Source organism: Zerene cesonia, chromosome 18 (genome assembly GCF_012273895.1).
Source record: "Zerene cesonia ecotype Mississippi chromosome 18, Zerene_cesonia_1.1, whole genome shotgun sequence".
NCBI lineage: Eukaryota > Metazoa > Arthropoda > Insecta > Lepidoptera > Pieridae > Zerene > Zerene cesonia.
Window position 1 is genome coordinate 8,188,874 of NC_052119.1, and position 26,615 is coordinate 8,215,488.

The following is a 26,615-nucleotide window of genomic DNA, read 5'->3' on the forward strand; positions in this document are numbered from 1 at the left end:
ATTCAAATCATTTGCTCCTTTCTTTCTTGATGTTTTTCAAACATACTTACTGTTTTATTTGTCGAATTTCGAGGAGCTAACAACCTATTAAAAATTCACAAAATAAGATACATGTTTATATTTAGAATATGACTTTTATTTAAAATTTTATTACACCACTCTTTTTACCTTTCATAAATATCTTCCATTTATCGTAAAATATAGTAAAACATTTTAAATTGACCTTTGAAAAGAAACTGTTCTTAGTATTATCTATTTACAAGTACTATGTTATCTGTGGTATTATGGATATACTATATTTTTATTGCAAAATTATAAACAACAAGACAATAATTAAATGTTTAACATTCTTAACAATTTATTTAGACGTATTAATACGATTGCATTATAACATGTAGGTACGTTGTATGTAAGCTTTTATTGAACGTAATTTACCTTTATTAAAAATAACCATTGAAATTGGTTAAGTAGAATACTTTTTTTACAAAGTATCATCAACATAGATTATATTATCCTAATATATTACATATTCGTATCATATTTATAAAACAAATGCTAATATAACGTCCATTCGAAAATATATGAATAAACATTGTTTCATAATCCACTTATGGTCTACGGATACCTTCATTTACATATATTTTTAATTCAATATACTTATACTAACATATATTACTACATCAACAATGCAACGGAATATGTGCAATTTTAGTAAATAGACTAGCTACTAGCTAGCTTCCTATAATTTACTCAAAATAATAACAAGCCCGCAGGGCATCTTGCGGCCAGGTGACGGGCAGTAGAGCCCCTGCGGTCCTCAGTTCTCCCGGGGGAGGTCCCTGTCTTCATCTCCGGAGGCAGTTCGAAGTAAACAATGACGAGGTTCAAGCTGCCCCCCCTCTGGCTGGCCTAAATTGGCTATCTAGCGCGGAGCTGCAAGAGCGAAGTGAGCTAAGACTAATGGCGAAAAAACGGGGAAAACCAATCCGGGCCCTGCAGGGCACGCGATGGTGGAACCGGTGCCACACTTCTGCACACCCCTAGCCGTTCAGTTGGTGGTTATCATGTTCAGTAACAGTTATGTTAGTTAATATATATATATTGCTAATTTTGGTAACTTATTTGAGAGCCCATCGACCGTAAGTTGAAAGAGCAGATGGACTCCTTCTCTTTTCACCCCTTTTCCATAACCCACTGACACTTTTATGCATTTTTTTAATCGACTGGCATGGCCCGCGCACTTTCCAGGTCTATATGAGCAGGCTGCGGCTGGTGTCCCACAACACATTTAAACTCTTAATAGGCCTCTGTGTGGTGGATGTGCGCCCACGAAAGCCTTCCAAAGGTTACTTCCATAATACCCAATTTATCCTTCTGGTGGTACCCGAGTATAATGGAAAGGAGAAACATTTTAATAATAAAACCATTTATTTCCATCCTCAACCAGAATAACTAAATAAAATATTTTAACATTTAAAATAAATATAAATCTAAATTAGGAACTTTAAAGGTAACATACAGATTAAATGCGACAATCAATAAACACATTTAAAGTATTTAAAAAATGCGAATTGAATCTATATAAAAGCGAAATGTCACTCACTCATTCATCACCAAATCTCAAAAATCGCTGAACATATAAATGAGTATCGGTATGAAGCTAAAATGTAGTTACAAGACATCCGCTAACAAGAGATTTTGCAATTGGGCAGCATTAAACGACTGTCGCTAGTTCGTATATAAGCCGTCCATTTTTTGTGTTAGGTACATACTTGAATACTAGTGTATGTATAAACTAACATAATATAATTTTTACCCGGAATCATTTTCTGTATATATATATTTCACACCGTAACGAAATTTCTAAATATTATGATTCTCGTGTCTGGATATAAATAGGAAACTAGAGAGTTATGTAGGCTCTTTTTTGCCGCGGTGAGACATGTCTTTTCCCTAAGGATATCATTAACCTACTCGGGCGAAGGTTCGGTTAAAAGCTGCCTGACTAATGTTTTATCGTTACTAATATTATAAATTCCAAAATATGTTTGTTAGAGTCACTTACACGTCGCAACGGAGCGATTTCATGATATATTTTAATAGAGGAACGAAGTGTATGACATACAACACTTTTATTGTGGTGAAACGTTTAATTCCAATGAAAACTAATTTTGACCACGCAAGCGACAGTGAAATATACTTAAAATTGTAAAAAAAATAGCTAATAAAGTAATATTAAACAAATCACATATCTCATCACATAGTAACATAGTAATGGATCAACATTTAAGATATTGCCAGCGGTAAAAAACTTATACGTAGGTACTTATCCTTACGTAAAATTCTGTCAATGACGACTTTATCCGAATTTTCCCGTCTCATCTCATCAAGTCAAATATTTTTCCAACTGTCATTTAAAATAGGTGGGTGTGAATTTTATTAGTCTTTAAATATATTAATATTCTATAACATATTGCAATAGGATAAATTAAAAATCATTCGAATTCTAATAAACTTAAAAAATACCTTACAATCTACAGATTATGGAACTAAATTTAGTTTAAATCTTTGGTTCCATAAGCTGAGGGTCATTAGTTTATAAAACAAGAATAATATACTTTACAAAAAAATAAATGAAGGTTCCATAAACATATATATACATCTATATAATTAATATATTATGTAGCACCACACATTCATATCAAAATAGAACTGAGAAAGAATTATTTTGGGTAAAAAGATCATTTTTCATGATTCAGTATATAGCTTTAAGAAAATATTAATTCTTATTACAAATAAATGTCATTTGAAATATACTTAAAGTAATTATCAACATTACAATTATCAACTCCACACAAATGATATGTAGGAACATACATAAACTGTTGTACCTATGGGATGTTGATACTGCGAAATTTTTCTTACACGTTATTTAACCATTTTAACCTAATCTACACTAATAGAATGATAGAAACTATAACAATTAGGAACATACATGGCAAATTAACATAATTTGTGTAGGTAATTACGATTCATCACGATATTTCAAAAACACGATATCTAGTTGGTTATGGTCCGGCTGTGAACTAATTATAGTTAGAAAAACTTACGGACAAAAATATATAGCGTCGTTAGAAAAGTTTTTCTTTGATATAATTAAAAAATACAACAGTGCAATGATATTCGCGTTAAAGTTTTCATTTAGAAATCAATTTCACAGCCGATTCATACATTCAATAACGCGATAGATAATAAATATTCCTATAAGTTCTAGTGTAGAGAAAAAATAGAGATTCACTTATAATTTGATGTAAACTGCATAGTAGGCACTTGAATTGACTGATTCTCGTACAGTGTTATAATGTGGTCTGAGACACGCCGTTCGGTTTAAGTAACGGTGATGGTGGCTTCTCTGAAAGGATAAATTTAAATTGAAATAAAATATACTGTTAGAATTCGTGATCAAACACACTTCATGATGGTTAGATACTTCGGTAGATAAGAAAGAGATCGTTCTGTATATGATAGGGATTTTTTTTGTAATAAAGATAAATGTTTGTATTCTTATTTCGATCTTAATCGACTTCTAAAGACAAAAAGGAGGAGGTTACATATTCGTCTGTACATTTTTTTCTTGAGTATATTAGGCGGAAGTGGTCCGATTATCAAGTCAATTTTGACTATTTTTCCTGGTGGTGGTAATTTATACATACAATTAGTTAGTTTTGTTTTAGAAATAATCTGGTATTATTGAACTGGTCTGATGCTGGAGTCAGGGGGTGGAAATGGAATACCTCAACGGTGAAGAGCAAAGACACAAAGATTTGTAAATGGAATTAACAATAATATAGGCTGTTATAAATTCTATCGTAATATTGTTGCTGCACCCAGGCTTGGCTTCCAGTGAGGGAACTCCTTAATGGTAAACAGCAAATTCACAAAAATTATTACAAACTGATTTAACCATAAAAGTATGTTAAAATTCCCCCTGCCGAATCCAGAGTTGACTTCGGGCGTGGGAGTTACTTAATAATATTCCAAGTAATTACAGAGTATAAAAATATTTTATTATATTAACTAGCGCTGCTGTAAGAGTCAGGTGACAGTCAGATAATCACCTATGCACAGTTCGCTAAAACTTTCATACTAATAATACTATCGAAGTTTTTACACTACTTGATGTGAATTTTTAATTGATGTTCGTTTAAATGATATTTAAAAGAAACTCACCAATATCTTGTGAACTAGAAAGGTGTCCATTTGAGCGGGCCTCCTTTTTTTCATTCGATCTACGTTGGAAACGTATAGCGAACATGAGCGTAGCACCGATTATAGGAGATATTCCCGCCAACACGAAGGGTAAAGTATACGATTGATGGAAGGTGTAGAGGTACGCTGCTAGCGGGGCACCGATAGACAAAGGTGTCGCTGACAAACCTAACATACACCCTATTGCTTGAGCGGCGTAAGCACTCCCACAAAATTCAAACGCTATAGGACCTATCAAAGCTATAAATGCTCCATCGAATATACCCATACATAAACATATCACAATAAGCAGTTCAAATGATTTAACGAATGGCAAAATTATCGTTAACGTCCCAATGACATAAAAAGATATCTGCTGCAACAGTATCCTATCAACGCCCTTTTTATCAGCTAAAATACCAAACATTAGCCTTCCCAAACCAGATGTAGCACCGATGCATTGAAGGGGTAAGGTTACATTAACATTTGTAAATGTTTTTTCAATAAACTTCTGAATATGCACATAAGGAACGAAATATCCGAACAAAGCGACCGGCATAGAAAGGGCCCATAAACGGTATTTTTTATTCTTCCATATCTGGACATTTACTATGGTCTTCATAAGAGCTTGGAAAGTATTATCCTCACGGGATGGTTTTTCAATAACAACAAGCGAAATCGGTTTGAATAGTAAACCGCATAGAGCTATCCCAAACGTGGATACAGCTAAGAACCTGAACATCCATTGGAGACCGTAGTTCTCAATCATATGTTTCATTAGCGACGGCATAATAACTGTGAAGATGGAACTGCCAATAGTGACGAAGCCATTGACGCGTCCTAAGTATCTCTTGAAATAGTGTCCGAGTATAGCCAAGGAAGGAGTATACGCGAGAGACGCGCCCAATCCATACATGATCCCATACGTGAACATAAGGGCTTCTACGTGGTCAACGACGAAGGATGTGATTAGCAAGCTTCCCGTAGCGATGGTACCTCCTAGGACAGCGGTAAGTCGCAGCCCCAAGAGGCCAGTGAGGACGCCGGATAAGGGTGACAGTAGGAACGTTGTGCCCATTGTCAAACCTCCAACCAAGGCTGAAATTAAAAAACAATACATCAATCATTTGTATGCAATTTGTGTATCAAATAGGAAACACTCCAAATAACGGATAATAGGGCTTTATATTATTCATTATGATTCTATTAATTCTTTAATTTTGCAATTTTTATACAATTTTTGCAATTTTAAAATACAATTCGCCGGTCATACTAGTGGTCCGGTCCAATTTTTCCTGTGATTAGCGTGTTCTAACTCTTCAGCTTTACATTAATTATCTAGATATATATATATATATATATATATATATATATATATATATATATATATATATATATATATATATATATATATATATATATATATATATATATATATATAAATTAATTAATTATAATACATTACGTATGATAACCAACATTTAATCATAATTTTATCATTCATCATTTAATCATATCCATAAACTGACACGCTCTTAAAGAAAATCAGGGTCGCGAGACAAACATTCATTATACAAGAGAAATTTAACATAATAGTGAAAATATTCAACCTTCACCACACACTTATGTAACTATTGACGATTGATTAATATTGACATACATGAAATCAATTCATAAAATCGTATTCTACGACGAATATTGAAAGCAAGCTTTGTCGTATTTATCCTAATTGCATGTCTACGTTATGTTGTTCTCTTTTATCTTTATATTCAAACAGATTGATTCAGCTAAGGATATTGAATCCCTCTAACATCTTACTCATTGTAAGAAAGTAAGAAGCCATCCATTTTTAATTGGGAATAACAGTTAATAAGAATGTGTGATATTATGTATATGTATCTGTCTAGACACATTATATTATATAAAAATATGCTATTTTTAACTGCCTTAGAAAAGCTTAATCTTCGAAAAGCTTTACCTACGAATATTTTGAAATTTTCTCTGAAATCTTATATTCCTTTGGATTTCTCATATTATCAGAGATTAAACTATAGAAGCTGTTAAACGGACACAGCAATTTCGCTCGAATGAGCTGATTGGCGAAATCGTAATAAGGAAACCGTTAACTTCTTTATACAAGCTTTTTCTACGAAACCAATTGGGTTAATGCCTTGAAAACCCATTTCTTAATAGGAAGCACTTAATTTGTCTCTCTTCGCTATCTAAATATACACCTATACCCACTCCTACGTTTGGCAGCCATTGGAATACTGTGTGCCTTTATTCTATTGTTTGGGATGTGGGCATTTTTCGTAACTTTCGGATTTAATGTTTTTTTCAAACAAACTTTAAAAAAGAAACTATGACTATTAAATAGTCAAATTTGACTTTTTGTTATTATATTAACAATTACGTTTTTTGTTAATATATTTTCCTTATTCAATATGTGGAATCGAATCGGTCGAAGTCAGGATTTAAAGATTCTATTAGGTAGTGGCGCAGTTGAAGTCTCTGCGGACAATTTATTGACATCGCCAAATCTGTAACGTGGTCCGATAAGAAACACCAAGATGAATACAGGAATAATCTCGCGGTCGACCTGATTAGATTATGATACATTGTATGCCACTTGTCAACTTTATCTTTGTCAAGTTAATATTAACTTTCGACCTACAAGCTTGAGTTAAAACATATGAAGGTTCTCTTTATCATGTGGCTTAACCTTCCGATAATTTGTCAGCTATTGTTTTTTCTTCTTTTTTCCTTATCTCATTCACACACTTTTAAAACAAATACCTACGTCATGTCGTAATGATCGATCCACTTGATCGAATTTCAGCGTAAAGTTCTTTCATTTAAAAAAAAACGAAGTTTAGAAATCTGCTTTTTTATACTATGGCTATAAATCCTATCCTACTAATATTATAAATGCGAAAGTTTGTAAGGATGTGTGTGTGTTTGTTACTCTTTCACGCAAAAACTACTGAACCGATTGCAATGAAATTAGTATATATAATATAATAGGCAACTTTTTATCTCGATATTCCTACGGGATACGGACTTACGCGCGTGAAACCGCGGGGCGCAGCTAGTTTACCCATATAGGAACCTTCCATAGAAAAATACGTACTTGAGTTTGAACTTACTGAATTTTTTAGAAAATATAGTGAAATAATTAAAAGTTTCTAGTATGATAACTTTTTTTAGTACAGGTATATACACATATAATATTAATTTCATTGCTATTATTATTAAATACATATTCAGCAACTGGTTAACGAGGTCTTTTTGACACCGATAACTGAACTTAACACTCATTAAGATAATGGAAGTAAATTTTGTCACACGCACTCAAGAATTTATTAAAAACTAAATACCTAGTTAACATATATTTATACGCTTTATTGGTTAATAAATTAGGATTTTATCTACACTAATATTATAAAGAGAAAACTTTTGTATTTTTTATCTTTGTATGCTTGTTACGTTTTCACGAATAACCACTTCTGACTGATTTCAAATATTCTTTCACCATTAGAAAGGTGCAATTTACGTAAGTCACATAAGCTATACATGTACCACGGGCGAACCCGGGGCGAACAGTTAGTACGTCATACATCTTATCTTAATATATATAAATCTCGTGTCACACTTAACCGATTATCATAAAATTCGCACACCATGTGCAGTTCGATCCAACTTGAGAGATAGGATAGTTTAAATAATTTTAATTACGATAAATGACAACCCGGGCGGAGCCGGGGCGTGTAGTGCGGCTAGTAGCTCTATAAAATCCAAGTTTACAGACCATTAGGCGCATGTAGCAAAAACAAAACGTATCCAAACACGATATCATATTAAAAAAAAAATGATGATTTTGCACATGAATGACACTTTATACGCTGAAAACGTACGCGTGTCAATTGCGATCATGAGTACGGCGAATTATCTTGATGCAATCAGCGCCGCCGCGTCGCCTATGGCGTATTTCTTCCAATATTCGCCTATTGTTGACGCCACGTGAGCAGCCAGACGGATAATTTAGTATGATTTGATGAAAAAAAAAATTATACAAATCGTTGTTGCGCTCAGGGCACAACGCATTCATCAGCACGAATTGGTTCAGCTCGGACCAGGAAAAGTACCCCATAGAAGTGTTGAATAATGACATAAAGTCTGAAATAGTTCAGTAGTCCCGATAGAAATGAGTAGATTTCTAACAAAAACTAAACTGCCTGCAAATTGTAAGAACTAGAGCAAATTTAAATGGGACCACATGGGAGGTCACCTCTCCCTCCTCCTTCATATTTTTTTTTTTATTTGGTTTAGATTGAAAATAAATAATTCTTGTGAGGTACCTAAGGAATTCAACAAATGACATCAAATAACCTTATTTAGTCTTTTAGACGATTTTCAGAGAGCGTGACGGGTACAGTTTAGTGACCATGCAAAGTCATGTCAGGTAAACAATATATCTACATATAATTAAGCAGTATCCAGTTCATTTCTGTGTATAAGATATTTTAAAAAATATTACTTGCTGTGAAATGTTATTATTTTATAGACCCAAACAATAATAATAAACAATGGTTTCTTTTTTTCTGTTTGTATGTTGAAATACTGGGCCGATAAGTTCAACTTACTACCTACATACGTACCTACTAAGTACTTATATACCCAGGGGATAAAATATAAGTCTGTGTATATTTATGTATTTCAATTGAAGTTTTATTGAATAGTTCTTCAACAATGAAATCAAAGTTTTTTGTAACAATAAATAGTTGACGAGATATACACATAAGGTCATAAAATGTCATAAGGGCTCTCCTTCGAAAATTCGAGACGTACAAAATTCTTTAGAATCTGTAGCCAACGCGATCGAAGCCGCGGACGGAAAGCTAGTTTAAAAATCGCGTTTCAAGCCATAAACATCTATGATTTCTAAACTCACATACATATTTATATACAGAATATACCCTGAAACGTTATTTCTCCTTTTTCGGATAGTCGTGTAATTATTGATACTCTTTCTACTGAATAGGTTTACTATAGCAACACCACGCTACGCAACCAAGCACAACTGCATTTTCAATGTTCCCATTTACAAGTTTCATCGAAGTCCACATGACCGTCAATTAGTTACCAACTGTTTGATGAGAACTTATTAATTGCTTGATTATAAACCAATTTATTATGAGGTTACACGAATCGGCGGTCACTTAAGGATATTATAGTTTAAGAGTTAACCCATGAATGTGGGCCTCGGAGTTATTAATCATCCAGACCGAATTCACTTTAATTAATGACAATCAATGTATTAAAATAGATTTGAACTGGAGAATTAATTATCTGTATTAATAAATATATAACGAATGATATAACGTTGTACATTTAGGGTTCCCAAAATTAACAAAAGTAAACACTGAATAATAAACTAACAATGAGTACATGAGAGAACCCGGAATCAAACCAAGCATTTCCATTTTGTAAAGATGAAATTGCAATCAAATTGCAATCAGTTAGGAGAAGACATTTGTAAGAAAGGATTGAATCTATTTATTAGTGTGCTTTGTTTGGAGGAAGATTTGAAAGTGTTTATAGCGATTTCTGTAAAAAAAAATTACCAGAGGAAATATTATTCTAAGGTAGAGATATTTCACTTAGCTCTCAATACAAATTATTTATGTGAAACGATGTTTTTGAGGTTTCGCAGAAGTGTATAAAATAACAACGAAAGTAATTAATTGATTGATGTTTAAAGTTGATTAGTAATTGTATCGACCACTTTTCGTGACGTGCTTTTGTTAGTTAGTACGGAAAACCACAAAACTCAGTTTTTCTGTAATATCTACCTAAAAATATAATATAGTAAAGCTATAATAAATGAAAAACAATGTATAGCAGAATAAAACCAATTAAGAATGGGAGAGAATAAAAAGAAAATGAAAGTAAAAGGATAAATAACTTTTACACTCTGTATGAGAGCGAATGAAACGAATTTAAGATTTTATCATTAAAGCGTTTTTTTTAGTTATTTAGCCCTCCTTTTTTTAGTTTTCAAAAGTCATTCTCACCCCTAAAGTAATATTAAACATGTAAGTATGTTGTGATGATAATAAATATATTTTATATTTGAATAGCTTTCCGCCCGCGTGGAATTCGGTTATATCGCTTTCATCTCCCTATTTCAACTCCTTCTACGATTTTTTTCGCGATTAAAATTATCATATGTCCTTTCCTAAGTTCCGTTCTACCTTCATACCAAATTACAAAAAAATTGGACCAGTGGTTTAGGCGTGCAAGCGTAATAAACAGACAGACAGAGTTACTTTCGCATTCATAATATTAGTAGGGATATACAAAATTAACGGATCATTAGTCGTTAGGGCCTAGGACTGCGATTGAAAAGTCGAGGGTTCGAGACCGTGCAAGAGTGGTGCTCAGAATGGTGAAGGAAAACATTGTTAGGAAACCGGCATGTCCAAGAATGAAAAATTCGACGAATTTTCTTGGAAATGTTCTTGTCTTGATATAGTCATTGACATAGGCTACTTTCTACTGCAGTGTAACGGCTCATTCCCATAGGAATCTCCTTCACCACCCGGGTGAAGGCGGAAAACTAGTCATATCATAAAATCGTTCCATTTCAATGTAGATAAAGGAAATAATCAAAATATCGCATATATAATAAAAATTGTAATAATTGAAAATACTTATTATTGGTAAGGTTATATACCACTAGGAATAGTGATGAAGCATATATATTAATTAGGATGAATAGGAACACCTATGAATATTACTAACTGCCAGTTATGAGTGAGTGATTCATCAAACAAAAACAATATTTTCGGTTTTATTAACATATTCCAATATTTACATAGATAACAGAATAATAAGCACAAACAAGTGATGAGATCAGCGAGTCATTCTAAAGAAAATTCATGTACAAAAAAAATGTTCAATGAAACCAATACAATAAAATAACAGTGTATAACATGTTTTACTGATAACCCGTAATATCTACACAACACCTTATCAAGCCCCAATGTGAATAGTTCATATAGTGTCAAGATAACATACATTATTAGAAAATAATTATGTATGAAGAAATGTTGTATGCAAATTACACTGTTTACTTCAAATGATTGACAGTATTAATAGTGACCCAATTCAAAACTAAAACATGATACAAGTTGTAATGAATAATCTATTGAATAAGTCTATTGCATGTCAACTGAATTTAATAGAAACTGTATAAAACTTTACATAATATTTGAATAGCATTGTAATCATCAAATAATATCCACCAATTGCAATTACTGTAAACATATTATTTGATCTGAAAAATCAATACCTCAAAAAGAAAACAAATATTGAATATCCTAAATAATGTAGATTAATAGAATCATTCTAATTACTTGGTTTAAGGGCACACATAACAAATGGACAAAAATGTAACTGTATTTTAAAGATATAAAAAGTTTGGGGGTGTCCAAAGCTGAGATGGTGTGATGACTCCCGTCAGACCTTTTGAATTTATTTGAGAAGGGTGAAAGATTAGAAGACAGATATAAATTGCAGTGGCCTGTACAATGAGGTTCAGAAATATATACTAAGTATATGATCCAATGTAATTTATACCATCTACATAAGTATACTTACAAAAAATATTTGCATTAAGTACTCAATATTTTTTATGTTTCTCACACTTTCCATAAATATTTTTAAATCAAAAAAATATACCACAACAACTGCTATCAGTGCTGACTATGATGTTCAATGTTGTTGTATATTTACCTCTATTGCAAAAAATTATTTAAGAACTTTTTTTGTAGATAAACTATACACACATTTATAAATTATATTTTGAAGTAACATTTTCTTGAAATAAAGCTTTCATAGAGTAGTCTCCACAAAACTAAAAATTATAATAATTAAAATCATAAATACCTCAGCACTTGAGTTGTCTAGAAAATTTTAAAATTGGAACTTTTTTTGTGAGTGCTTACAAGATTTCTAAATAAAAAGAACCACATTTAAAATTTAATAAAAAAAAATGATCATGCATCTTTTATTTAGATAGCAAGCTTTTTAAAAACACACTTAAGCATGCTGATAAAATTGTTTAGTCAACTTACTGAAAAGTAAAATGCAAGTAATATAGCCTATTTCATCATTCTAATTGAAAACAATAGTTTTGTGCATACACATGCAATGTAGTTCTATACACATTGCATGTTCAATCCTTTAGAGTCTAAATAATTAAATGCATGTAATATTTTTTCATGTAAACGAATATACACAAAGCAATAATGTGACTTTTTTTTTTCTTATGAAGTTTGATGTATCATTTTATTCATTTTAGTTATTTTTTTTATATAAAACACTTTAATAATTGCTTTTAATTTCCAGTAAAAATAATTATACTCCATATATTATATGCGAACATAGAGTTACAATTATTTGCGACAATTTTTATGTTTTTTGAATTAAAAAAAAAGGTACAAAACATGCTTACCTGCTTTACTGTCGGAATTGGGAATATTATCGTCTTTCAATCGCTTTTGAAGCACTGTATATATAACACTGTATGAATTTATAACACCGAATAATAGTCCATTAGTTAAAAAAGAACCGATTACTATAGAATATGCTCTGAAACCCCCATCAGGTGGTTCGTTGGATGTGCTGTTATTAATTTCTGGCTCTACAGATTTTGGCCTTATTGTACCCGACAGTAAATCACTGCTTTCCACTTGGTCTCGATCTTCACCCATTTTCATTTAATACAAATAATTAAATATGTCTCGCAATTTTTACAGCTTATAGCACATGGCTCAATCACAGTTATGGCCAAAAAATTTATAATTTCAGGCAGAAAAAGCGTACAATAAATAAACTTTTACTTTACATTAAAGTAAATAAACATTTTAATTCAAAACTAAAAAATTAGAAGTCAAGAAATTATTTGCCATTTCGATGACATTTCACGTTAATTTACCACCTACTTCTAGACGTAAGAGAGGACTGAATCATGAATGGGAATGAAGAATTAAGAATGGTTAAAGTTGATTGATGGAAGATAGAATGAATGAAATATTTCTAAGGCTCGGTATACATGTATATTGTGAAAATTTTACATTTATAAATTTGACCCACTTGATTATTTGACCGTAAATTATATATTATGTAGGGGTTTATATTTATTTCTTATTATATGACATACATATTATGTATTTCAACAGCAACAGAGTTTTAATACTGTGCATGCATTTTAACTAAATTTTTAACAACTATCAATTTTCAATTATCTTTGAACAAGAATAGGTAAATAAATTGAGAAAGTAAAGTTTTGAAAGAGATATTTATTATTTTATTTAAGCCGACGTTTCGAACAGTTTACGAGCGTGCTCACGAGTAAACTTATGATCGTCAAAACGTGTAACTTTAAGCAACTTGTTCGAAACGTCGGATTAAATGATATAATAAATAAAACGCATTTAAATCCAATAAACTATTATAGTAGACTATAATAAAGTTCCTTTAAACTTACTTATTCTTATTTCGTATAACGCCCTCTTTATGAATCGATTTCTTTCAGCAATCACCCAAATATGGACACTAAGATATTAAGTAACAACATTACTATCAAAACAAAAACGATTGTTATATTTTGAAAAAAGAAAAAAAAAACTATGGCTTTCGATAATTTCTCATAACTTGCATGTATCTATTTCAAGCAATTTCGTAAAGTTTTAATTTCATTTGAGAACATTAAAAATCAGCTATCGCCCCCAATCCACTTCACCGCCCCTTAGGCCTCAAGATGGGTGCTTGTTGTTGGGTTATCGTTACTTTGAGAAAGACTGGTAAATGTAATATAATATCTAGCAAGATTACTAAATGTTGTATGCCGACTGCCACGAATTGATTTTTCCCAAACATCCGTCAAGTAAGGGTTGCGAGTTCACGGTTTTATGGCTTAATTTTTTTATGGTGGGTATATCTTGCATAGATACCCACGGCTCCGGGGTGGAGGCCATTGGTTATATCGAATTACTACCGATTTAAACACCACTGTGTTCATTCGAGCCAGAATACTACAAATACATGTTATATGTCCTCTCTTTACCGACTGTAAAACATCGAAAGAAGGAATAGACTTTCCCTTCTTCAATTTGACATTCTGTGATCTATTTACATCAATATCATCCAAATTCGATGAATGCTCAGTCGTGATAAAGTACTAAATAAATAAAACTACACAATAACCATTTTAATTATTACTTATATGAAAATATATATTTTAATCTACTAACACAACATAGTGTTAAGTTGGGATTTTATTAAGTCACAGTCGGTAAAAGTAAAACATTGATAATAGATTTTCGCATAAACAATAGAACGACATATGTTACATACACAACATAAAGTATAAGAATCAGTGAAACAAGAATATCGGAAAATAACATATATATCTCATATAACAGATTTTAACAAACAAGAAATTATTTGTAATTTTTAACCTCCTTCACTAGATTTTTAATGGCTGGCAACTCTTCTTTAAGTTTTTCTTCTAGAGAGCTCTTTTCTTCTTCAGGTGCGATTAAGAACTTAGTTACAGATTCTGAAACAAGTCACCAGTTATCCATTTTGCCGAAACTGCTACTGTACTGGACATAGCGGTCAAGAAGAATAGAAAATTTCATCTACTAGGATGTAAGAACAATTTACCTTGATATTGTTGTAGTTTTGCACAATCCTCATCCTTAAGCTGTCCTTTCAAGAATGCTATTATAGAAGGAACTTGGCGGCCTGATGCATGGAGCATGTTTTGGTTCAATATGGTAAAAGTCGCAAGTGCAGCCAGGTGTAAAACTAGTGCTGGATCATCGCAATTCTCCAACTCAGATATAAGTTTCTCACGGTGATTTAATACAATCAATCTGAAGATGAAATGTTAATTGAACAACTTGTATTTGAAGCTTTCAAGAGAGATGTTGCAAAATTATTGCTACCACCATATCTTTAGAGTTTATATTGCTGTGTTCATGTTTATCATGTAGACCTGTGCTAAGCTATATACATAACCAAATAGTTATTCGCCCTTGCACTGACTCGCTGGTCATTTTTTATATAGCGTTCAGCAGGTTTTAAGTTATAAGTAATTAATACTACTATTATCTATAATACTTACATAGATATAATTTTTCTATGAATGTAAAAATATAACAGGTCTATTGTCGCCTGATACTTACTTATCCTTCTTCTTATCAACCTTCTTCAGGATCATACCACATTCCGCGAGACACACATCGGCAGCTTGATAGAATACATCCAAGTTTTGTTCAGAGAGTGCCGCGTTCAAGGCACGCAATGGTTTCATATATTCCTCTGGCAAATCGTTAAGAATTTTGTTCCTTTGTTCAGGTGATAAAGTATCAACTTGAACAGATATATTACACTGATTTGCTGCGTATTTACAAAACTCACTAAGCACATCAGCCCCAAATGTTTTCAATAAATATTTTATGTAAGCAGCTTGTTGGTCCGCTGGAAGGAGTTTTAAACCTTTTTCGTATAGTTTCATATCGTTTATGAGGACATTTATTCTGTCTTGAGCTGATGAATGTGTTTGTTTCTTGTTTTGATTTGCGCTCTGTAATAGCTTTTCGGCCAAATCCTTAGCAATTGTGAGTGCTGTTTGGTTTAAACCCCTGTAATTAAGAGACAAGGTTATGTATTAATGGTGAAATAATTTAGCAATTTTAAGATATAGAGACTATAGTTGTGTAACACATAACTACATATGTAATCATACAATATTTGAACAGCTTACATTTCCTATTAAACATTAAACATATTTTTGTAATAATCGTGTGTAAATTAATATAGAAATTTAAATGAGTGAACAATTACATTTCTTCAATCATTATCATTATTACATATAATATTTGTCTCATAAACACATGGATATTTTTACATTGTTTTAGTAGTTTTACTTTGATATTTTACTAGTTTGATATATACTTACACTTGTAAATACTCTGCAATTTGCATTACCAAATCCTCCAGACCCTCATTATCTAAAGTATCTTTAATAACAGATTCCACATCATCCACATGAACAATTTCAAGTTGCATTTGTGCTTTTTTGGTGACTTCCTCTTCTGAATCCGAATCATGCGCAGTTTGTTTCGATCTAGCATGCTTTTTCACAGCCTTTGTCTTTGTTTCACGGCCCTGTGTACCACCGCCTCCTTTACCGCTGGTTGCTTTGCGCCTACGTTCCTCACGTCTTTCCGTTTTGTGATCTACATGACTTTGTAATTGTTCTGTTTTGGCCAGTTGTTTCTCTAAATAGAACTGCTGATATTTACCAGATTTCACAATGGCTTCTGCCTTTGCATTTGTCATAGGCATGCATGCTTGTCTTAAGTTCTCAATATATTGGTTGCTGAAAACTGTTAAATTGGTAAATTTTTAGTTTGTGTTAATTTTTAGTTTTATATTGTTAAATGCAATTTATTAATATTTGAAAATTTTAGAATAGAATATATTAGTTTTTTTCTATTCTTTGAATTTTATATAAAGAAATGCAGTGAAAACGCTATAGACTGCAACTCACTCAACCCTTTTTATCGTATCGAAAGTTAAGTTTTGATAGAGTAAATAAAAAAAAAACACCCTTGAAATGGTAGAAAAAAATCATCGACGTTTTCGGCTCTCGCTACAAGATTGACAATATGATACTATACTACTATATACTTCCCTTAAAACTGTGCAAGTGATAAAGTCATCAATCATTTTTATTGGGTTCTTGAGTTAACATTATTATAATGACTATAATTCTTACCTGTATTATCAAACACAGTTGTAGATTTGGCATTATTTTTCAACAAAACATCTAGCACATTTTCAATATCCTTATCAGATAGGATTGATGGCAATAAATTAATGACATCCAAATAGCTTTTAGATGCAATACATTCTTCCAAAGCCGTCTCCAATTGTAACTTAATTTGTGAACCAATCAAACAAGTGCTTAAAAATATCATATCATCATCATGTATCACCTTTTTAACATAGCTCTTAGGGTCAGATATACCCAAGCGAGTCAAGGCATCATATTCCAAGTAATTATTTTGCTTCCAAAAGCTCATAACCCATTCATTTTGAGACTTAGTGTAACACGATGGTACATAAAGTGCTCCTGAATGTCGACCGGTCAACACACCAGGAGCATTCAGTTGATCAAATAAGTTCATAAAAAGACGTTCAGCTACATAACAATGACTTATAATTATTCCGATTTGTGTTGGTTTCAGTAAGCCCATCAATGCACCCCTGATCTTAGCTTTAGTTCTTGTAATATATTCTTCAGTATAGAAAGTCCTGGGTTCAGATGGATCCTGCTTCCCTATAATTAACGAACCCAAGTTCTTCTCCAAAATAGTATGTAGCAAAAAGTCAGCGGGCAAATCATACTGCAATGTCAACTCGCCAACTGAAATTTGACCTTGCAGTTGTAGCTTCTCATTTATTTCCCTTGCTATTTTATGAGTATATTCATCTGATATTAGATATCCAGATATGAGTTGTACATCTTTTCCTTTAATTATCTCATGGAGATTATTGTTAATTTGATTTAGATCAACACTTAACTCTCTGGCTAACTCAACAGTATTTACTCTACCACCTCTGACATACAATTCATCTTTAATTTCTTTAACCAACTGCTGTGATGTTAAGTACTCTTTGCCATCTGTGGTGAATATGACATCTATTAATTTAAGTTCAAGTAGCTTTGTCACTATTTCTATACAATTCCTCTCTGATAACCTGAAAGAATAAATCATTGAATAAGTCTATATTATGGGATAAAGATAATTCATACAAGGATTAGAAAAATATTATACAAACATTACCTCTGAGAAGTTGAGCTAAGTTGAGCTTTTTGAAAATCAGCAGCTAATCTTTTAATTTCATCCCAATCAGTTGAAGGAGCCATTACTAGAATTAATATAATTGAAATGAGATAAACTTATTCTGTATTTTATGTCATGCGTTCAGTATGTTACGGTTTTTATAAAATAGGTGTGAGATTTATGTTATAAGTATAATGCATATACAGATACTCCCGTTGTAGTACAAAATAAGTAGGATTATAGGTATTCTCGGAGATAAGTTTATGCAGTATACATTTCTAAATTCTCTTTCCGTAAACACAATCAAATATCTATTTACACTTACTTATATAGGAAACTTTTCAATACAACAAAGCAAAATATTTAATATTTAATATTTTTTTATATAATATTCACAAGATTTTTTCCATACTCATTTAATAATTATTATTAATTTGGACTTGGTAATACGTAAAAAAATTCATTTCAATATTTTTAAATACTACCATGTAATATAATGACAACCACCTGACAGCTAAATGGCACGTCAGCTACAGTCACTACTCACTTTTTTTTCTCATCGTGATCTTATGTCTATTTGACAGTGCCAAGTATATACAATACTCACTTGAAAAAGTGTAACGTATCTAGAGTACGTTGCCGAAAAAAACCGTGGATTCAAAACCCATTTCGGGATCAATTTTTTTCTATTCTTAAATATTTCTTATTTATAAAGCATTTGAATGCTATAAATCATATAATTAAACGTATCTAGTAGTCAAAACTAACATTTGAACTAATTTCTTCAACTGGCAATTAATCATTATTTTTTATGTCTGAATATTTCGTTCAAATACAATAATTATTAATGTTGTCCGAAAATAAGTACCAAGCGCATCTCGCTTGATTGTAGTTTCTGAGCCACTGTCTAAAATTCTACAAGTACTGTCGCTTTTTTTAATTGTATATATTGCAATCTATCAATTAGAGAGATATTCTATATATAAATAAAATAAAAAAATAAAAATAAAATATTCAAAAATATGTGGAGTATTTTATTTATCTAAACTGTCTTGAACGGAAGCCGCCCGACGACCGCTTCATTTATTCTTGGATCTCTTAAGAGGTCTTGAGGAATCTTCCTTTTCAGTCTTCGAGCAGTTTTTTTGAGTGTTTATTAGATTGACTGCAAGTATATTGGGATGGTTAGTGATTCGCTTCTTTACACTTTTGTACTATCCGAGATTTAACACTCAGAGCAGGTTTTACTTTTTTTTCTGGTTAAGCTTTGAAAGAAAAATTTTGATATTTTACATTATGTTACTTTCATGCAAATAAAACGAACAATTTGCCTTCATTCATATTATTAAGAATTTAAATGAAACCACATAAAGTAAAAATGCTTTTATAGCATCACTCGATTGAGAAGCCACATTATTTTTATTAAAATGTATGATAATGAATTTTGATACCTAAATATTCTCTAATAAAAGTGAGTATATGCTTGGGTACAAATAAAATGAGATATTACTGAAATCAGATAACAATTAAAAAAATGTATTGGTACTTATGCATTATTTCTATATTGCTATAGCAATGATTTACTTTTACTGTATCTTTATTGCCTAGAAAGGTCTAAAAAGTAGTTTAAACTTTCTTAAATGAATTATATAATATTGCTATGTTGCCAGTACTTCAGGATATATGAGTATAAAAGCAGTGCAATTTATTGTTTCCTGATATTAATTCAATAGTCTTTCATGCATTAACAATTTTACATAATATATCTAAATTTTGGATATAACACAAAATATATGACATCAATACAGACTCGAAGCTTCACAAGACCAACTTTTATAAAACATTGAAAATGTTATATTTGTTATTATACATATTTGTATATCTTGTGACACAATTAGCTTTCACAGCAGATGTCATATTATGAACATTTAATAAGTTAATAATACATTTTACAGAAACTTAAGACAATTAATTAGAAAACATTTGCAAAGATATCTAAGCTCCAATTTAATGGCAGTCCAGTATTGACACTTCTGTATGTAGCTGATTTATTAGCTGGATGCTTTTACAGCTTGCCGTCTCTTTACATCCCAGTTGTAAACTCTAGCCATATTCACTTCTGTTGTTGTCCATTGGTCTCTGTGAAAATCATATTGAAAAAAAAACAACAATGAAATGAATAAATAAGCCTATCTATTTAAAGTGTCTATGAATATACATGCACACACACGCAAGAACAATATTTAGAAGCACAAGGATATGATAGGACTCTATCATGAATGACTACTTACAATTTGTATAAATAAAAAATTAAGAGAAAAATATAGAAAGAGCTTATATGGAAGTCACTTAAGTATTTTATATATAATATTTTTTAGAGTGTTCTTTTAAACCAATAAATTTTATAGCAAATCCATAGCTTGCACATTGTAATTCAGGTGGTTTTGGAGTGTTTCACTCACTTGATACTAATTTTTACACCTAACTGACAAACATATTTAAGCAATCATGCTTATACCTATGCATTATATTACATATATTTTATATTTAATAATGTTATAGCATTATGATACCTTAAAAAGTCCAAATCATGCTCAACACATGCAAGGTTTTTCTTTGCAGTAGCCATATTAGTTGTGAGTAGTTTTTCTGCATCTTCTAATGTATACTCCAACATCACATTAGCTCCAAGCCATAAACACACAGTGTTTGTAGGTGGTACATCAGCCTGAAATATTCAATGCTTGAAATGATTTATATGATGGAGGTGAATGAGTGAACCAAGGATGATAGAAACTCACTAGTTTCTATCATCATAATTTTGAGAAAAACTATTTTTAAAACAAATAATATATGAAAGGCAACCAACGCAAAATTATCTTACCTTAACAAAAACTTGATCGCTGAGTAAAAACTGTGTTTCAACGTTTTCTTTTTGGGTTTTCAGTTTTTCAATCATTTCGAGCGATCTAGCTAAATCGGGAATTTGTTGTCGGAGCCGCCTCCTTTTGGTGTTTAATGTATATTCCATAAATTTATACTTTCCGTGTTGTTCATCAAGTCTTCTTAGGACTTTTTTAACTCCTTCATTATTTTCCGGTAAATTCATAAACTCGTCAACATTATCCTGAAAATTTTGAAGTTTGTTGAAGTACGCAGACGAAATAATTTAAGATATAGCGTATTACGTTTATTTCTATTCAAAAACACTAGGTTTATTCAGTTATTCTTAGTGAATTACTAAATAAAGTGATTATTTATAGCAGATGTATGGATTAGGACTAACCTAACTTTTTGCTACTTCGAGAAAAAAAATTATTTTTAGCTAAGGGCCCAGTTCTGATTTTATATTGGAATATCTTACCACGAATATTGCTTCCGGTATCCCTGAAAAAGACTTTGTATTTTCAGTACCGTCTCCTTCCATTTTCTTGCCTTTTGACTATTTTTACTAAGTCCGAAAACTAAAGAGTTATGACATTACGTTCTGATCAGAGCCACAGACTTTTGATAAATTTAAAATGAACATCAGAAACGATAAAAAAAAATTGTATCCGTGTAGATATTTTTTTTTATCTACGTGTTGTATCTACGTTTAAAATATGTTTATTCGCCATAAGTAAGAACAATAGCCCAGTCGCTCACAATACCCAAATGTTTTATCTGATGCATTAAATAAACAAATGTCGTCCCTCGCTTATGGATTTGCATATAGGTAATAGTGCGAACGTGATTAGTTCGTATAAGTGTATAATCTATGATTAGTTCGAAGCATAATAAAGTTTCTTCATGTTTCACACCTTAGATATATGTACATAGGTACTACAAGTTTCACACTTGTTACTAATGACTAATATAATATATATTGTCTATGTTTATGACGTAAATCATTAATGAATCATTGGACGTCACTTTGACATTAGGCTTGCTTGTGATTTGCTCTAGCAAAATAATTTAAGGAATTTACCTAGAAAAAACCTCGAAATCCTTCCAGAAACCACTGTAAGCTTTATTTTTTACTCTAGTGTGTGTATGATCATTTTAAAAGTGTATTAATATAAAACGTTTACTTACAGATCAGGGCTGTAGTTTTAAGGCTACGCCCTTTTTGTACAACTACGTTGTTTATTTTGCTATCAACATAGGCCTCTCGGATACTGCGGTCATGGATATGATGGTGTCGACTTTGCAACAGCAACGCGCTGTTACAGAGCAGCTGCGGCGGGAGGCAGCGATCAAACGCATCCCGGTATCGGTTGCTGTATCGGATATTGTTCGATTCATAAGTGAACACGAACAAGAAGACTGTCTCTTGGTTGGCTTTTCAAGTCAGAAAGTCAACCCCTTCCGTGAAAAAAGTTCATGCACCGTATTGTAAATTGTTGTGTCACTAATTAATGATAACTATTGTGTGTCTGCTAAACCTGGTGTTCCTTAGTAATTCGATTTTATTTAATTCTCGATAGTTGATTGCGACAGGAATTGATGAGAATATGTTTCTTTCAAATCTATTTTAATTATAACGTTTTTATTAATGTTTCATACATATAATAAGTGATCTGTAATATTCAATAAATGATTTAATCAATTTAGAGAATTAGTTTCAATTGTTGCCTTTAAGCTTTCATTAAGCATCTATTTTTTACACATTTTTCATTCAATAAGTTTGTTACTGAGAAAAAAAAAGGTTACAATATTTTTAAAATAAATAAGAATTTTACTGTCTAATATTTTATTTGTGCACAAAGTATTCCAAAGGAAAATACAATGAAAAGTAATTTATAATAAGGGTATATAGGAAATGAAAAATTACTTCAAGGATTGATTTTTAATATGGATCTCAACTCTACAATTTTCCTATAATGTTACAGTTTTTATACACAAACATTTTCTGTAAAGGCTTGAGCATTTTGCATTCTATTCTATGCCTTACCTAAAATGTAATAAACATTACTATATGAGGGGTTAATCTACACATGGATGCTTATTGCCAAAATTATAACTAATATTTAATAAAATAGTAGACAATTCTTATCCATAACTACTGAGTAGTGTTTTACGGAATGCATATAATTTTCCGTGATATAAAGTATAATATTATTAGCCTACACTTAAAACACCTATTGACTTTACGTGCATTATAAATATTAATGGACATAGAAAAATTTTACATGACAGATTTGATAATAATTGTGGATACAATAGATTTTTTTTTCATAAATGTGCTGTTTAATAGATGGCATTTAAGCAGCAAAATGCATAATAGTTATCTGTGCTCACTAACTATGTATAAAACAAATATTATTTATTCTTTGGACAATGCAAGCAACACAGTAAAGTAAGATGTACCATTACCAATGACACAATTCCTTTTATATATTATTGAGCTATGTAAAGATAAATATTGGATACGGCAGTGGAATTAAACATAGGTAAAACTTATGTAATATTTGTAAATTGTTTGAGCAAATTTGGAATTCAATGAAAAAACCTTATTCTAGGGGTAAAACTATATAAAAAATGAAATTTACCAACTATCAGTCTTTAAAATTGATGTTGATTATCAACCTTGTCGCAATTTTACTCTCAAAAGTTTACAAAAAGAGTGAAATAATGGAATTTTAAACATGCCTATTGACTAGCATCTATTGTCAGATTTTAACTTTAATATTAATAACTAGTTTTACAATTTATCTTTTAAATATAGTGCGATGTTTATAAAATAAGGAAATTGAATACAAAGAAAAGCAATTTTAAACACAATAAACTTTAACTGCTCAACAATTTATATTTACTTTTAGAAACAATTTACGAAAATACTTTAGTAGTTCACATAGAAAATTTTCAACTTATAATTGTTCATTAATTTGGCAAGTTTAATTCATAATATTATTTGAATGCTGAAAAATTTCATCTAATATTGTGTTCTTCAAATGTAAAGTATCTAGGCCTTTTCAGACAAAGTGTACTTCAAATGAGGTACACATCCAATATCAGAGACATTTACGATTTATACAAAGGTGTAAAATGGAATTTTATATCTACCTATCAAATAACATTTAGAATGTTATCATAACATTTGATTACAGCTCATGTTCATAAGATTAGCTTCTTACACTAACTTCTACATACTCACCCTTACATCTAGCACAATCAATGCAAATCCTGATAAGTATATATTAATTAAAATTAATTTGTATAATGTATAACCTTAACTAAAAATAAAATACTGGTTAATAATGTTATGTAAATATAGCATTTAAAACAAGGCCTCCTTTATTTGGTGTTAACATTTTAGGTTACAGCTATGGAGATGGAGTATGTTTATTTTTAAATGAGTACTTTCTAAAATAAAATTGGCAAGTTCTTTGTAAACTTTTGAGATACACCATCCCATAAAATAAATAATTAAGGGTTATACTAAGGGTATACAATACATATGCCGAAGATTAAACTCGCTCTTGGCTTTGAGGAGATACATCCTCCGTTCCATTTGCTACACTTTGATGGTACAGCTTTAGTAGTTCCATGGCATCTTGAGCTTGACGTTTCTCCAGTAGTATCCTGGAATTCATTATAAAAAACATTTTAAATAGAGTTTATAAGTATATAGTCTTTTATTTCATTAAGTGAAAATTATTTCTTATTTCTATGCATCAGACATACAATAGATACATTACACAGATACAAACATTAGGTCAACATAATATCATAAGGGAATACACTTTTTTTCGTTATTTTGAATTGAATCGAAAAATATTGTTATTATTGCAGTTACAATCCAAAGTACCTATTTACACAATGCAAAATTTTAAAATATAAATTATATACATATATAAATGTAAAATTTTAATGACATTTATAAATAAACAAATAATTCCCAAAAACATTACGACAAATAAAATTATTTATGTAATTTAGATTCTTTCATATATAGTAAACAGTTTTTAAATAAGACTTAATGTAAACAATTATTAAAGCTTACTAATGGAATAACAATGATCATAGGTTTTGAGTCATGTGGTAATGTTTACCTGCCAGATGCTTCCTTGATGTGTTCTAGAATTATTCTGTTGTCCCTGTCTGTCACAATATCAGCAAGGCTGTCGGGGTCCATGTCAGACAATAGTTCCAGGTCCTGACCACCTAGCAAAGAAATATGACATAAATTGTGCTGGAGCCGACCAACGAGATTCGCAACTTGACTCTTATCACCTAAAGACACGTCGTCCGTTTGATCCAGTGAAACTTGGCATTTCGGCATATTGGGTGCCCATTTTTCAGTGCCATGTAAGATCATTAAGGATGTGTCTGGATCAAGCGTTGAAAAATATTCCTCATCATCTACTTCTGTTCCATCACACTCAAGAACCACAGTTAAATTCTCTGCCGGCAATCCTAGCTTTTCGGGTACTTTTGATAACAAATCTTCTAATGATGAAGCCACGATTCCTTTCTTTTTCTCTCGATTCACATCACATATCTTGTACGGTTGGTTTATACCGTTCTCCATTATGCTATTACACTCTTAACGCCTGAGATAAAAAAGAGCACCCTTTTGTTTAACAAAGTGTATTTACTCCGATGTACATTCTAATTTTAACCACAACACTGTTCTCTCATCGGCTTGAAATTGAACTGAAAGGAATAATGGTAGATTCAAGAATGACAGTTTTTATGTTTGACGTAATTGAAATAATTGCCAGAATCTATTAATTTTAAAGTACACACAAAATTTAAAAAATACCTAACAAAATTATAATCACTTTAATTAATTGGTTAATGCACTATTTAAATTTGTGTTAAGGCATTATTTTTATAAATAAAACTGAAAAACAGACTATAAAAATGTACGCTAACGCTAATATTGAAATGTTCGTGATGCAGATCAAACGACTTTCTCGTATAGCTGCGAGTCGCTGAATGTTACTTTGCTAAGGGCACGTACATATTATAATGATACCATAGGTCATACTAGGACAAGATAACAAGGTCTAGCGTTGCAGACAGAGGTTAAACAAAACAGGAGGATAATTTTAATTATCTTAAAGGAGCATTTTTATGGATATGGTTTTCTTTATTTATTCGAATAGTTATAACATTTTAAGTTAAGTTATACAGAAAATTCACTCAAAATATAGAATAATGAATAAATAAGAAATGATGACGCACAATAGCCATAATGCGTTTTTTATTTGAAAATAGAAACAATAATAAATACGAGAAGGTAAATATATAAAAAAAAACTGTTCTACTTGAGTTAGTAATTAATTTAAATAAAAATCGTGATTCCGAAAATTCATATTAGCTGATTTTTTCAGGTATGAAATTTTTATTAAATCGGCATGCATATATCAGGAGTCATTATGAAACTTGTCGTAATTGTTATTTTGGTGGATAAACACAGAATAAGTCGTTTAAAGTTATTTACGTGTATGG

At 31.1% G+C, this 26,615-nt stretch overlaps 5 protein-coding genes across 8 annotated transcripts; 1 reads left to right on the plus strand and 4 right to left on the minus strand.

Moving 5' to 3' along the window:
• Positions 1 to 140: 140 nt before the first annotated feature.
• LOC119833715 (monocarboxylate transporter 10) lies at positions 141 to 13,279 on the minus strand. The gene is made up of 3 exons (XM_038357860.1): positions 12,767 to 13,279; positions 4,231 to 5,346; positions 141 to 3,412 (listed from the first exon to the last, which is right to left on the minus strand). The coding sequence occupies exons 1-3, from the start codon at positions 13,029 to 13,031 to the stop codon at positions 3,357 to 3,359; spliced, it is 1,437 nt and encodes a 478-aa protein (XP_038213788.1). The 5' UTR covers positions 13,032 to 13,279; the 3' UTR covers positions 141 to 3,356.
• Positions 13,280 to 14,516: 1,237 nt separating this feature from the next.
• Positions 14,517 to 18,702, minus strand: LOC119833714 (E3 UFM1-protein ligase 1 homolog). Of its 3 annotated transcripts, none has more exons than XM_038357859.1 (7): positions 18,684 to 18,702; positions 18,177 to 18,261; positions 17,105 to 18,090; positions 16,283 to 16,712; positions 15,507 to 15,965; positions 14,983 to 15,194; positions 14,517 to 14,875 (listed from the first exon to the last, which is right to left on the minus strand). In XM_038357859.1, the coding sequence occupies exons 2-7, from the start codon at positions 18,257 to 18,259 to the stop codon at positions 14,757 to 14,759; spliced, it is 2,289 nt and encodes a 762-aa protein (XP_038213787.1). In that variant the 5' UTR covers positions 18,260 to 18,261; positions 18,684 to 18,702; the 3' UTR covers positions 14,517 to 14,756. The 3 variants fall into 3 exon arrangements, with proteins under 3 accessions (XP_038213787.1, XP_038213786.1, XP_038213785.1); XM_038357858.1 differs by having other exon boundaries at positions 18,662 to 18,692; XM_038357857.1 differs by lacking the exon at positions 18,684 to 18,702 and adding an exon at positions 18,502 to 18,550.
• An 850-nt stretch (positions 18,703 to 19,552) lies between these two features.
• Positions 19,553 to 21,682, minus strand: LOC119833939 (prefoldin subunit 3). The gene is made up of 4 exons (XM_038358182.1): positions 21,541 to 21,682; positions 21,061 to 21,303; positions 20,750 to 20,904; positions 19,553 to 20,315 (listed from the first exon to the last, which is right to left on the minus strand). The coding sequence occupies exons 1-4, from the start codon at positions 21,601 to 21,603 to the stop codon at positions 20,228 to 20,230; spliced, it is 549 nt and encodes a 182-aa protein (XP_038214110.1). The 5' UTR covers positions 21,604 to 21,682; the 3' UTR covers positions 19,553 to 20,227.
• Positions 21,683 to 22,053: 371 nt separating this feature from the next.
• Positions 22,054 to 22,574, plus strand: LOC119833783 (guanine nucleotide-binding protein subunit gamma-1). Its single transcript, XM_038357962.1, has 2 exons — positions 22,054 to 22,178; positions 22,253 to 22,574. Exon 2 carries the CDS (start codon positions 22,342 to 22,344, stop codon positions 22,552 to 22,554), a length of 213 nt encoding a protein of 70 aa, XP_038213890.1. The 5' UTR covers positions 22,054 to 22,178; positions 22,253 to 22,341; the 3' UTR covers positions 22,555 to 22,574.
• Positions 22,575 to 22,992: 418 nt separating this feature from the next.
• Positions 22,993 to 25,839, minus strand: LOC119833956 (cell death activator CIDE-3-like). Of its 2 annotated transcripts, XM_038358206.1 has the most exons (3): positions 25,392 to 25,839; positions 25,211 to 25,322; positions 22,993 to 24,740 (listed from the first exon to the last, which is right to left on the minus strand). In XM_038358206.1, the coding sequence occupies exons 1-3, from the start codon at positions 25,687 to 25,689 to the stop codon at positions 24,626 to 24,628; spliced, it is 525 nt and encodes a 174-aa protein (XP_038214134.1). In that variant the 5' UTR covers positions 25,690 to 25,839; the 3' UTR covers positions 22,993 to 24,625. The 2 variants fall into 2 exon arrangements, with proteins under 2 accessions (XP_038214134.1, XP_038214133.1); XM_038358205.1 differs by having other exon boundaries at positions 25,211 to 25,838.
• Between the last annotated feature and the right edge of the window lie 776 nt (positions 25,840 to 26,615).

What these genes read in the sequence shown, in the direction of transcription:
- LOC119833715 (XM_038357860.1), bottom strand. Translation starts at nt 13,031, where the DNA reads ATGAAAATGGGTGAAGATCGAGACCAAGTGGAAAGCAGTGATTTACTG. An exon ending in CAATTCCGACAGTAAAGCAG is followed by an intron (nt 5,347 to 12,766) that starts GTAAGCATGTTT and finishes TTTTAATTTCAG; the next exon opens with CCTTGGTTGGAGGTTTGACA. An exon ending in TTCTAGTTCACAAGATATTG is followed by an intron (nt 3,413 to 4,230) that starts GTGAGTTTCTTT and finishes TTATCCTTTCAG; the next exon opens with AGAAGCCACCATCACCGTTA.
- LOC119833714 (XM_038357859.1), bottom strand. Translation starts at nt 18,259, where the DNA reads ATGGCTCCTTCAACTGATTGGGATGAAATTAAAAGATTAGCTGCTGAT. An exon ending in CTTAGCTCAACTTCTCAGAG is followed by an intron (nt 18,091 to 18,176) that starts GTAATGTTTGTA and finishes TTATTCTTTCAG; the next exon opens with GTTATCAGAGAGGAATTGTA. An exon ending in GTTGATAAGAAGAAGGATAA is followed by an intron (nt 15,195 to 15,506) that starts GTAAGTATCAGG and finishes TTTCATCTTCAG; the next exon opens with ATTGATTGTATTAAATCACC.
- LOC119833939 (XM_038358182.1), bottom strand. Translation starts at nt 21,603, where the DNA reads ATGGAAGGAGACGGTACTGAAAATACAAAGTCTTTTTCAGGGATACCG. An exon ending in GCGATCAAGTTTTTGTTAAG is followed by an intron (nt 20,905 to 21,060) that starts GTAAGATAATTT and finishes TGAATATTTCAG; the next exon opens with GCTGATGTACCACCTACAAA. An exon ending in CATGATTTGGACTTTTTAAG is followed by an intron (nt 20,316 to 20,749) that starts GTATCATAATGC and finishes TGATTTTCACAG; the next exon opens with AGACCAATGGACAACAACAG.
- LOC119833783 (XM_038357962.1), top strand. Translation starts at nt 22,342, where the DNA reads ATGGATATGATGGTGTCGACTTTGCAACAGCAACGCGCTGTTACAGAG.
- LOC119833956 (XM_038358205.1), bottom strand. Translation starts at nt 25,689, where the DNA reads ATGGAGAACGGTATAAACCAACCGTACAAGATATGTGATGTGAATCGA. An exon ending in ATCAAGGAAGCATCTGGCAG is followed by an intron (nt 24,741 to 25,210) that starts GTAAACATTACC and finishes AATGAATTCCAG; the next exon opens with GATACTACTGGAGAAACGTC.